Below are 12,432 nucleotides of genomic sequence, written 5' to 3'. Positions count from 1 at the left end.
AGTGAAATTGCTTAGTATGTAATTGTTTTATGTAATTGAAGCCATTCTTACATTTTAAATTTTTAATAGAAAAAGTAATATATTTATATGGAAAAGTATCTTCTCCAACTTTTTTGGTAACTTTTAGATGTTCCTTGGTTTCAGTATTTAGACAAAGACAATTCGCAAAAGAACCCCTTAATAAATCACATTTTACATATTAATCTTTTACTGACTCATTTCTCTTCACACACTGAAACACCAGTAACTGTATAAAGCCTCAAAAAAATTTTTCTTCTATGAAATCTCTCATTTTCAAAAATACAGTTCTAAAAGGCAGTTTTCACTTGTGAAAGACAGAAGTAGGTCTTTTAATCTGAAATGATGAAGAAATGAAAATACAGCAATTTAGTTTCTGATTTAGCTGATTTATTTTCCATGTACTTTAGATTTTTCTTCCTATAGCAAATTGACTTGGTCTAATGTTGAAACAAAATGTTAAATGGAGGTTTACATGCATTATTTTGACTAGATCCATAAAGTGAGGGTGAAATTAGTAGCTGTAAACAAGCAGTAGCCTTTGGCTAAATCACTTGAATTATAAAAAGATACCTGGATATAAAACTTGAAAATTACTTATCAGAGATGACTACATAAATCTGCTATTATACTGAATCAGAAGTCTGCTTTAACCCTTTATAATTGGCTCTTTTAATCTTAGTTCAGATTTTCTTTTAGCTTTATTTTCCACTTTTACAATTCAATTTTAATGTATGGCTATAAGGAACTTTGGAGTTTTATAGGCTAAAAGATAGCACCTAAAGAACATGTTAATTGACCTGCTACTAGAAATACAAAAATACAATCATATTTGAAAAATTTAGGGTAAGTGGTGGTTTAATTCACATTTTCCACTAAAGCAGTTATTCTCAACCCTGGCTTGTATGTTGGAATTACCCTGGGGGCTTTTCAAGAAAACTGATGGCCAGACCTCATACCCAGAGAGTGGGACCCAGCAATGAGAATTTTAAAAAGTGCTCTCTATGAACCCTATTACTGTGCAGTCAGGTTTAAGAACCACTGCTGTCTTCAGGTTTCTTAAAGCCAATCTAGTAATAGTAATTTAGGGCTGCTCCAAAAATTGAAATACTTGATGAACTAAATCAGAGTCTTCCAAGGGTGATATTATACCACTGGTACATAAGGCAGTTTTACTTGCTTTTTTATTCTAATAGTTATATATTTGTTTTAATGTGCATTAGAAAATAAACACGCATCATGTCAAACATTTTCAAGGCTACTGCTTTGGATGAAGCTAAATTTTCTTAAATGATGTGTGTCATTTAAAGGAAATCTGCTAAATTATAGAAACATTGAGTGATTAGGTAGTACACAGACATGGCAGAATGATGAAAATGTTGAAGAAACACAATAGTGACTGGGTGAAGGGTATCTTCTAAAGTTAAGGATTAGAATCCAAAGTATCGGTGCTTTTCCCCCTAGATATGTTTATGGTAACTTAATTCATTTTGTTTTAAAATTCAGTGACAGACTTTGAGAATTAGAATTCTGCACATCTTTAAATCATTGCTTTCTAATGTAAAGTTTCTTGACACTTAATTCTCTTATGGAAGTACCTTGCAGATCAAGGCACTTTGCTCCTCTGTTTTTCTAAAGTACAGTTGATCATGTGGAGGTGAGGAGTGTGTGTGTGTGTATGAGACAGAGAAAGAGAGATGGATGTTGGATGAGTTGATGGACAGGGGAGTAGATCACCTGCATACCTAAATAGAGAAGAGAATCAATTATAGGACTTGACCTTCCCCAGGCACCCTTATTCTCCCCAAACTCTCAGGAAGTCTGTAAGTCTGCCAATAACCCAGAACAATTTAGGAAACACTAGTTTCATTGGTTAAGTAGGTTGCTGTGGATGGGCCAATTAAAATGGACTCCATACAGAGATAGTTAGCTATCTTATATAGATGACTGAGGCTCAGAGACATTTGAGTAGACAGTTTAGCTCTTGCTATAAATATTTACTGTTTTATCAGTGTGTATATATTTCAATTACTGAGACAGTTTTTCTGAGCAAGATCAGCCACAGTCCATATTTAAATTATATTACTATAAGTTAAAAATGCTGTGGTACAGTTGAAATGTAATGTTGTAAATGTCTGTCCTATATAATTTTATAGAATGGAAGCTTCTTGCCTAGAACTGGCATTGGAAGGGGAACGACTGTGTAAATCAGGAGACTGTCGTGCTGGTGTGTCATTCTTTGAAGCTGCAGTTCAAGTTGGAACTGAAGACCTAAAAACACTTAGCGCTATTTACAGCCAGCTGGGCAATGCTTATTTCTATTTGCATGATTATGCCAAAGCATTAGAATACCATCATCATGATTTAACCCTTGCAAGGTAATTCATTAATACTCTTTCTCCCTAAATTAACTGTCACTAAGAAATATTCTCATTCAATTAAAAAACTAATTCATTATATTTAGTGAGTTCTAATTCAATAGCATTGCATTTTAAAACTAATCTTAGGCTAACAGAGTTTAATTAAATGAATGAGTAGTAGTGAAATGTCCCTGGAGTTTAATTAATGAATGAAAATTAAATTTAAATATTTAAAGTAGATTTCAAGGCTAATGGGTCTGTCTGACCTTAAGCGTGTCAGTTGTCTTCTAGGGAAAACTGTACTCTGGCCACTTTATATTTTAACACCATTTGTGTGTGCGTGCTCTTTTTTGTTTTTTTTTTGTTTTCAGGACTATTGGAGACCAGTTGGGGGAAGCCAAAGCTAGTGGTAATCTGGGAAATACCTTAAAAGTTCTTGGGAATTTTGATGAAGCTGTAGTTTGTTGTCAGCGACACCTAGATATTTCAAAAGAGCTTAATGACAAGGTAATAAGGAAACATTACATGGCAGACCAATGTGTTCATTGAAATTGCTTTGTGTTTTAATTCTATTTAAATTTAATTGTTCTGTAGCTTGTCTAAAAGTTAATACCAAAAAGAAAATACTCAGAAAAATAGAAAAAGAAATAATAAAAATTTTAAAATAGAGGCGAAAAAAAGGAAGTAGTGAGAAGTCCTTTCATAATTAATCATTTGGTTCTGTGTAGAGAGCCAGTGTAAGCATTTCTTTCTCTTGACCTTAATATTAACAATATTACAAATAAATATAAGTGATAAGCATTTAAATACCTGACCTCTGGTTTCAAAATGTAAGCTCTGCTGCTATCTTTATCAAGGTGGGAGAAGCAAGAGCACTTTACAATCTTGGAAATGTGTATCATGCCAAAGGGAAAAGTATTGGCTACCCTGGTCCTCAAGATGGAGGAGAATTTCCGGAAGAGGTGAAGAATGCTCTGCAGGCAGCCGTGGATTATTATGAGTGAGTAGCGCTGATGCAGTCGTGTGGCCCACCTAAGCTGGAGGTCTACTAAATATTATCTCGTAGTAAGTTTTTAAGCTTGGGAAAGGTTTTCAAATTATAGACTAGCAAGTAAAAATAAATCATCAAATTGTTGCTAAAATGTTGTAATGTTGTAATAGTAGTAATCCCCTCCCTATTTAAACTGTAGACCAGTGCCACATAGTGGCAAAAAGAAAAACTATCAATGTTTAAGTCTTTTGGAGTAAATTTAGTCTTTCTTTCATCAATAGAATTTCATAAAACGTAGTGATAGGGGTTCCAAGGTTAACTCTGTCTTTGACTCTGGGCAGAAATCTACCTGAACAGTAAAGTATTCCCAGCTATTTCCTATAATCACCTTCCATCTATGTGGCACATTATGACTATGAGCTTATTTAAATTTTTTACTGATAAAAAGAATTAGATTTTGTATGTCAACTCAATATATTTTTTTCTCAAACTTATTTTTTCATAACTTTCTTAATCACTTAGGGAAAACTTATCACTAGTGACTGCTTTGGGCGACCGAGCCGCCCAAGGACGTGCCTTTGGAAATCTTGGAAACACGCATTACCTCCTTGGCAACTTTAGGGATGCAGTTATAGCTCATGAGCAGGTACAGTATAAGGCTTTGGAGCCAAGTCATTTTCTCCATCATCATTTTGAACAGTGATTAGATTATTGTTTATTTATTTTTTTAAATAGCTATATCTAATTAAAGTTTTCTGTTACAGCGCCTCCTTATTGCAAAAGAATTTGGAGATAAAGCAGCTGAAAGAAGAGCATATAGCAACCTTGGAAATGCGTATATATTTCTTGGTGAATTTGAAACTGCCTCTGAATACTACAAGTTAGTCTAATATTTCTGTAGATAAAATGAGTAGTAAAATGACTAATTATGTAATATTGCTAAATTATAGGCTTTGGGTTTAAAACCTGCCTTTTACTACATACTAGCAGCAGGACCTTGGGCTGCTAAGCCTCAGTTTCCTCAGCTGTAACACACGATATCAATACCTTGCTTTTGGGATTGTTGTGAAGATTGAATGAGAATAAATGAAGCACTTACTTAGTATAGTATCTGGAACACAGTGCTCAGTAAATATTACTGTACCTAAGATTTAATAGCAGCAATATGACCCCTTTATATTTTTATTAGTTTTTATCTCTACAACTAAATGTTTTTAAATGAAATTCTAAACTTTTAAAGTCTTTTAACCTGTTTAGACCCTCTGCCTATCTTTTATCCTCACTGTATGCTGAGACCCCATTTACTTACCTAAGGTGTTGGCAATCCCAGTTTCTTTTGTGACAGGGTCTTTCTAATCTTTCAGTAGACTTGAAAGAGAGATGCAAGCAAAGTTTAGACTGCTTCAGATTGTCTGATCTGTGCTTTTCAGAATATTTTCCTCATTAGTGGGGATTAAAGGTCTATATGGACTTTAGGCAGAAGCCAGTTTGACTGAAAATGAGAGACTTCTGGATAGTTTGTCATCTAAAAGAAAGGTAAAATTGCTTTAGGTCCATCTAAAAAAGTATGTCATCCCATGCTACTTTAAACATTGACTAATTGTTAATATTAATGATTGATTAGATATGTAATATTCTCCCAAATAAAATAAATGACTATATACAGAGTATATATTTTGATTTTAAATATGAAAGTTTCTTATATTTTAAAGTCAAAAGACAGAAAAGTCTTAATAAATGATGTATAAAAGAGTGATACATACTACAATAAAGTGTATTGTGGCTATCTGACTAAAGAAGCATGAATCCCCACTCCGCAGCCCCTCTATAAGCAGGCTCGAAATCAGAGCTTTATACATATTACAAAAATACTGGTAAATATATTTTTGGAACTCTCCTTTGGAACTATTTTCAGGGCCACACAAGAAGACTACCTTAACATTATAGATCATATGCTGTAGGATAGTTTGATAAACCTACTTTAGTAATTGACTTTGGTTCCAGAAGGACTTCTGATGAGTTACAAATTAACTGTATACTCAGAGAATAATGTTGTGCCAGAATAGGTCTTGCCACAGGATCTGAAAGCAATTCCAAAAGGCTTCCAAAAATGTTTGAGAGGATAAAATAACATTAGAGTGTGTAGCCTCTCAAAACTTGACAACTGTGAAGCTATCATTATTAGTTACATATTAGGTATTTTCTTAAAACTATCAGATTGTCATATTATTTTTCATATAGTTGTAAATGATATGAAGTATTTGACAGAAATTTAAAGAGTCATTTAACTTAAGAGATATGTAGGTTTAAGCACCTGATAATAATAATAAAACAGTGTTAACACTAGCATCTACTATGAACAAGATGCTATTCTAAGCACTTTATATATACCAATTCATTTAATCCTTACAAAACCCCATGCAGTACTTCCCCATTTTACTGTGAGGAAACTAGCACATAGGTAACTTGAGGGGCTTTGTCCAATCACAGAGCTAGTAACTGGCAAAGTTAGAATTTGAAACGAGATAGTTTAGCTCCTGGGTTTGTACTCTTAACTACTTACACCAGCTTCTCATTGTTGATTCCATATGTTATTAGGTAAAATTTGGTTAATGTTTAAATGTGATATTTAACATTTTCCATGAATGGGTGACTAATGACCTACACATAGGAATTTTTTTTAAATTAAGGTATCATTGATATATACTCTTATGAAGGTTTCACAAGAAAAACAATGTGGTTATTACATTCACCCTTATTGAATGCCTCCCCCATAACCCATTGCAGTCACTGTCCATCAGTGTAGTAAGGTGCCACAGAGTCCCTATTTGTTTTCTCTGAGCTATACTGTCTTCCCCGTGGCCCCACAGGCACCATGTTTACCAATCATGATACCCCACAATCCCCTTCTCACTCCTCTCCCCCTCCCCTTTGGTAACCACTAGTACCTTCTTGGAGTCTATGAGTCTGTTGCTGTTTCATTCCTTCAGTTTTGCTTCACTGTTATACTCCACAAATGAGGGAAATCATTTGGTATTTGTCTTTCTCTGCCTGACTTATTTCACTGAGCATAATACCCTCTAGCTCCATCCATGTTGTTGCAAATTGTAGGATTTGTTTCTTTCTTATGACTGAATAGTATTCCATTGTGTATATGTACCATCTCTTCTTTATCCATTCATCTACTGATAGACACTTAGGTTGCTTCCACATCTTGGCTGTTGTAAATAGTGCTGCAATAAACATAGGGGTGCATATGTCTTTTTGAATCTGAGAAGTTGTTTTCTTTGGGTCAATTACTGGGAGTGGAATTCCCGGATCAAATGGTATTTCTATTTTTAGTTTTTTGAGGAACCTCCATATTGCTTTCCACCATGGTTGAACTAGTTTACATTCCCACCAACAGTGTAGGGGGTTCCCCTTTCTCTGCATCCTCACCAGCACTTATTGTTCCTAGTCTTTTCTATATTGGCCATCCTAACTGGCGTGAGGTGATATCTCATTGTGGTTTTAATTTGCATTTCCCTGATAATTAGCAATGTGGAGCATCTTGTCATGTGTCTGTTGACCATCTGAATTTCTTTGGAGAAGTGTCTGTTCATATCCTCCACCCATTTTTTAATAGAGTTATTTGCTTCTTGGGTGTTGGCGTGTGAGTTTTTTATATATTTTGGATGTTAACCCTTCATTGGATATGTCATTTACAAATATATTCTCCCATATTGTAGGATGCCTTTTTGTTCTGTTGATGGTGTCCTTTGCTATACAGAAGCTTTTTAGCTTGACATAGTCCCATTTGTTCATTTTTTATTTTGTTTCCCTTTCCTGAGGAGATGCATTCAGGAAAAAGTTGCTCATGTTTATATTCAAGAGATTTTTGCTTATGTTTTCTTCTAAGAGTTTTATTGTTTCATGACTTACATTCAGGTCTTTGATCCATTTTGAGTTTACTTTTGTATATGGGGTTAGACAATAATCCAGTTTCATTCTCTTGCATGTAGCTGTCCAGTTCTGCCAACACCAGTTGTTGAAGAGGCTGTCATTTATTTCCCCATTGTATATCCATGGCTCCTGAATTATATATTAATTGACCATATATGCTTGGGTTTATATCTGGGCTCTCTAGTCTGTTCCATTGGTCTATGGGTCTGTTCCTGTGCCAGTACCAAATTGTCTTGATAACTATACCTTTGTAGTAGAGCTTAAAGTTGGGGAGTATAATCTCCCCTGCTTTATTCTTCCTTTTCAGGGTTGCTCTGGCCATTTGGGGTCTTTTGTGGTTCCACATGAATTTTAGAACTATTTGCTCTAGTTTGTTGAAGAATGCTGTTGATATTATCATAGGGGTTGTATTGAATCTGTAGATGGCTTTAGGCAGGATGGCCATTTTGACAATATTAATTGTTCCTGTCCATGAGCATGGGATGTGTTTCTATTTATTGGTATCTCTTTAATTTCTCTCATGAGTTCATGAGTGTCTTGTAGTTTTCAGAGTATAGGTCTTTCACCTCCTTTGTTAGGTTTGTTCCTAGGTATTTTATTCTTTTTGATGCAACTATGAATGGAATTGTTTTCCTGATTTGTCTTTCTGCTAGTTCATCATTAGTGTATAGGAATGCAACAGATTTTTGTGTATTAATTTTATATCCTGAAATTTTGCTGAGTTCAGATATTTAGTAGTTTTGAGTGGATTCTTTAGGGTTTCTTATGTACAATATCATGTGACCTGCAAATAGTGACAGTTTAACTCCTTCCTTGCCAATCTGGATGCCTTTTATTTCTTTGTGTTGACTGATTGCCGTGGCTAGGAACTCCAGAACTATGTTGAGTAAAAGTGGGGAAAAGGGGCATCCTTGTCTTGTTCCTGATCTTAAAGGAAAAGTTTACAGCTTCTCGCTGTTAAGTATGATGTTGGCTGTGAGTTGTCATAAATGGCTGTTATGTTGAGGTATTGCCCTCTGTACCCATTTTGTTGAGAGTTTTTATCATGGATGGATGTTGAATTTTGTCAAATGCTTTTTCAGAAGCATCTGTGAATATGATCATGTGGTTTTTCTTTTTGTTGATGTGGATGATGATGATGGATTTTCGAATGTTGTACCATCCTTTCATCTCTGGAATAAATCCTACTTGATCATGATGGATGATCTTATTGATGTATTTTTTAATTCAGTTTGCTAATATTTTGTTGAGTATTTTTGTATTTATGTTCATCAGGTATATTGGTCTGTCTGTAATTTTCTTTTTTTGTGGTGTCTTTGCCTTGTTTTGGTATTAGAGTGATGCTGGCCTTGTAGAATGAGTTTGGGAGTATTCTCTCCTCTTCTATTTTTGGAAAACTTAAAGGAGGATGTATATCAGGTCTTCACTAGATGTTTGATAAAATTCAGCAGTGAAACCATCTGTAGGTGGTTTTTTGATTACCAGTTCAGTTTCATTACTGGTAATTACTCTATTCAGATTTTCTGTTTCTTCCTGGATAAGCCTTCTAAGGTATTTTTCTAGAAAGTTTTCCATTTTTCTAGGTTATCCAATTTGTTAGTATATATTTTTTCATAGTATTTAATAATTCTTTGTGTTTCTGTGGTGTCCATAGTGACTTTTGCTTTCTCATTTCTGATTCTGTTTTTGTGTGTAGACTCTTTTTTTCTTGATAAGTGTGGCTAAGGGTTTATCTATTTTGTTTATTTTCTCAAAGAACCAGCTCCTGCTTTCATTGATTCTGTTGTTTTATTCTTCTTGATTTTATTTATTTCTGCTCTAATCTTTATTATGTCCCTCCTTCTACTGACTTTGGGCCTCATTTGTTCTTCATTTTCTAGTTTCATTAATTGTGAGTTTAGACTGTTCATGTGGGATTGTTCTTCTTTCCTGAGGTAGGCCTGTATTGCAATATACTTTCCTTTTAGCACAGCCTTTGCTGTGTTCCACAGATTTTGCATTGTTGAATTATTGTTATCATTTGTCTCCATATATTGCTTGATCTCTGTTTTTATTTGGTCATTGATCCATTGGTTATTTAGGAGCATGTTGTTAAGCCTCCCTTTGTGGGCTTTTTTGGTTTCTTTGTGTAATTTATTCTAGTTTCATACTTTTGTGGTCTGAGAAGCTGGTTGGTACAATTTCAGTCTTTTTTAATTTATTGAGGCTCCTTTTGTGGCCTAGTATATGATCTCTTCTCGAAAATGTTCCATGTGCACTTGAGAAGAATGTGTATTCTGTTGCTTTTGGATGGAGTGTTCTGAATATGTCTGTTAGGTCCATCTGTTCTAATATGTTATTCTTTGCCTCTGTGTCCTTACTTATTTTCTGTCTGATCGATCTGTCCTTTGGAGTGAGTGGTGTGTTGAAGTCTCCTAAGATGAATGCATTGCATTCTATTTCCCCCTTTAATTGTGTTAGTATTTGTTTCACATATGTAGGTGCTCCTGTGTTGGATGCATAGATATTTATAATGGTTATATACTCTTGTTGGACTGACCTCTTTATTATTGTGTAATGTTCTTCTTTGTGTCTTGTTACTTTCTTTGTTTTGAAATCTATTTTATCTGATACAAGTACTGCAACACCTGCTTTTTCCTCCCTTTTTGTGTATGAAATATCTTTTTCATCCCTTTACTTTCAGTCTGTGTATGTCTTTGGGTTTGACGTGAATCTCTTGTAGGCAGCATATAGACAGGTCTTGTTTTTTATTCATTCAGTGACTCTGTCTTTTGATTGGTGCATTCAGACCATTTACAACACATAGGAATTTGAACTAAGTATTTTAAAATTTGGCAAACTATAAAGGCAACAGTATGATAGAAAAGAGAGATTATGTGGACAGAAGCCTCCTACCTTACGTTATTGTCACTACCACAGGGAAATTTTTTTTAATGTTCAAAATACTGTATTACTCATTAGAGACACTTGATCTCATATGTCCATACTCCTTTCCTCTGGAGAGTTAATAGGACTCTCAAATTTATTCCAGAAGTCTGGATTTGCTTTTTGTGTTTCAAAGACATCTTTTCATTTTGTCTAAAAGTATGGGACGTTAGACTCAAAAACAGATTTACTTTGAAGGCAGGAGGAAAAGTAAGTTTTTTTTTATGATTAATATAGGCAAAAGTTAAAATGATTATTATATAATAATTAATTTCTTTTAGGAAGACACTACTCTTGGCTAGACAGCTTAAAGACCGAGCTGTAGAAGCACAGTCTTGTTACAGTCTTGGAAACACATATACTTTACTCCAAGACTATGAAAAAGCCATTGATTATCATCTGAAGCACTTAGCAATTGCTCAAGAGCTAAGTGATAGGTAAGTTACATGTCTTTTTACTATAGTTATGATAAACTATAGAGACATTTCTGAATCACTAGAGTTTTTGTCTTGTTTTTAAGTTTCTTTTTTTGTTTGTTTCCTTTATTTTCTCTTTAAATCCTTAAGGAATATCCTGTTTCAGTAACATCTTCTGTATATTATTGTTTGAAGGGCTAATATGTTTTAGAAGATTAGACTGGTTTCATGTAACCTTGAATAGTAAATTGGTCACAAACTCAATTGCCTACAATGGTCCTCCTGACTACATCAATGTGGGAATTGAGGTGAACTTAGAGATAAGGCCTACTGTAAAGAGGACAGCTATTCAATTCTAGCTAATTATTGCCAGGCAGGAACAAGGGTCTGTGATACCCAGATCATTCTCTTTTTTAAAAAGAAGATTAAAAATCTTGAGTTATATGAAATCTTCTGATTTTTAAATGTTGATGGCTAATTTTTTTTCCCCACTGTATGAAAAAACAGTGTAGCTGTGCAGGCCTTCAGTCTGTGGTGTTTGTGACATTTGCTTTAGGAAGATAGATTTTTACCTCACTATGAAGAATTTCTCTACACAACTGTTCAAAATGAAGTATGGCACTGCGGAAGGCAGTGAGTTCTCCCTCCTTGGTGATTTTCAAACATGAACTGAATGGTTACCTTTCTATAACAGTAGGGCTGTCATAGAAAGAAAATGGGATGGTTGAACTATAAGATGTATCCCAAGATTTTATTGTTTTATAATACATTGCATGTTTAAAAAGGATGTTTTGCATTTCAGTACATGACTGACTCCAGTATTATCTGGATATTCTAATATGTCTCTAATATTAATGATAGTATGTATGCTCTTTATATGAAAGACCAAATAAGTCCAAAGCATTGTTCATGCCTTTAATTATTGCTAAATAGCTTATATTACACACATAGGAGGTAACTGCATGTTAGCTTTGAATTATTTTGTAGAATTGGTGAAGGAAGAGCATGTTGGAGCTTAGGAAATGCATACACAGCTCTAGGAAATCATGATCAAGCAATGAATTTTGCTGAAAAGCACTTGGAAATTTCAAGAGAGGTATGAAACTAAAAAATTGCTATCTGTGCTATTGTGATTCACAAACCAGCATAAAGGAAAGCCCTGTTATTTCTCTAGATTGCTCCTATATTGTTGAATAATAGTGTGTGTGTGTGTGTGTGTGTGTGTGTGTGTGTGTGTGTGTGTGTGTGTGTGTCTGGAATGGAAAGAATGAAAATATGCCTCCTATCTCTACATGGAAAAGTAGCATGGGATGGAAGGACAAACACGGTTTTTAGAATCAAAGACTGGTTCCTGTTACAGTATTGCCAGTTGCTGCAATTTGAGCTTGGAAGCCTTCTCTGATTCTTATTTCTCTCATCTGTAAAACGGGAATAAAAAAATGTCTATCTTGCAAATCATTGTAAGGATTACAGATAATGTATATTAAAGTGCCTGGTATAATCTGTAGTGCTGGCTTAATTAATAATACTATAGTATGGATGTAAAATATTTTAATGAAATCTTATTGAAGTCATGCTAAGTTAATGTGTCACAGAATAACCTACATTATTATATAATAGCATAGAGATTGAGCAATCTAATATTTAGAGAACTCAAGAATTGATAGGATATAACTAGCTCTCCTTTTGCCATATCTTAGAAACTTCCCTTTTCTTTCTTTATGCTTTAAAAAAACTATGAAAAAATCCATTTCATTCATAATCTCATAATTCTAATGTA

At 34.2% G+C, this 12,432-nt stretch overlaps 1 protein-coding gene across 10 annotated transcripts in view; it reads left to right on the top strand.

Moving 5' to 3' along the window:
• Positions 1-12,432, top strand: part of GPSM2 (G protein signaling modulator 2) — a 53,271-nt gene that overhangs the window by 15,970 nt on the left and 24,869 nt on the right. For all 10 annotated transcript variants that reach the window (XM_037001570.2, XM_037001569.2, XM_037001563.2 and 7 more), the window contains 7 exons: positions 2,175-2,396; positions 2,750-2,885; positions 3,236-3,378; positions 3,892-4,015; positions 4,134-4,249; positions 10,518-10,673; positions 11,640-11,748. In XM_037001570.2, the coding sequence (XP_036857465.2) occupies positions 2,176-2,396; positions 2,750-2,885; positions 3,236-3,378; positions 3,892-4,015; positions 4,134-4,249; positions 10,518-10,673; positions 11,640-11,748 (1,005 nt within the window). In that variant the 5' untranslated portion in view covers position 2,175. The remainder of the gene's footprint in view (positions 1-2,174; positions 2,397-2,749; positions 2,886-3,235; positions 3,379-3,891; positions 4,016-4,133; positions 4,250-10,517; positions 10,674-11,639; positions 11,749-12,432) is intronic.

The sequence above is a fragment of the Manis javanica genome, unplaced genomic scaffold, assembly GCF_040802235.1.
Source record: "Manis javanica isolate MJ-LG unplaced genomic scaffold, MJ_LKY HiC_scaffold_35, whole genome shotgun sequence".
Taxonomy (NCBI): domain Eukaryota; kingdom Metazoa; phylum Chordata; class Mammalia; order Pholidota; family Manidae; genus Manis; species Manis javanica.
The sequence above is the reverse complement of the archived record's forward strand: the minus strand, read 5'-3'. Positions and strand labels throughout refer to the sequence as shown.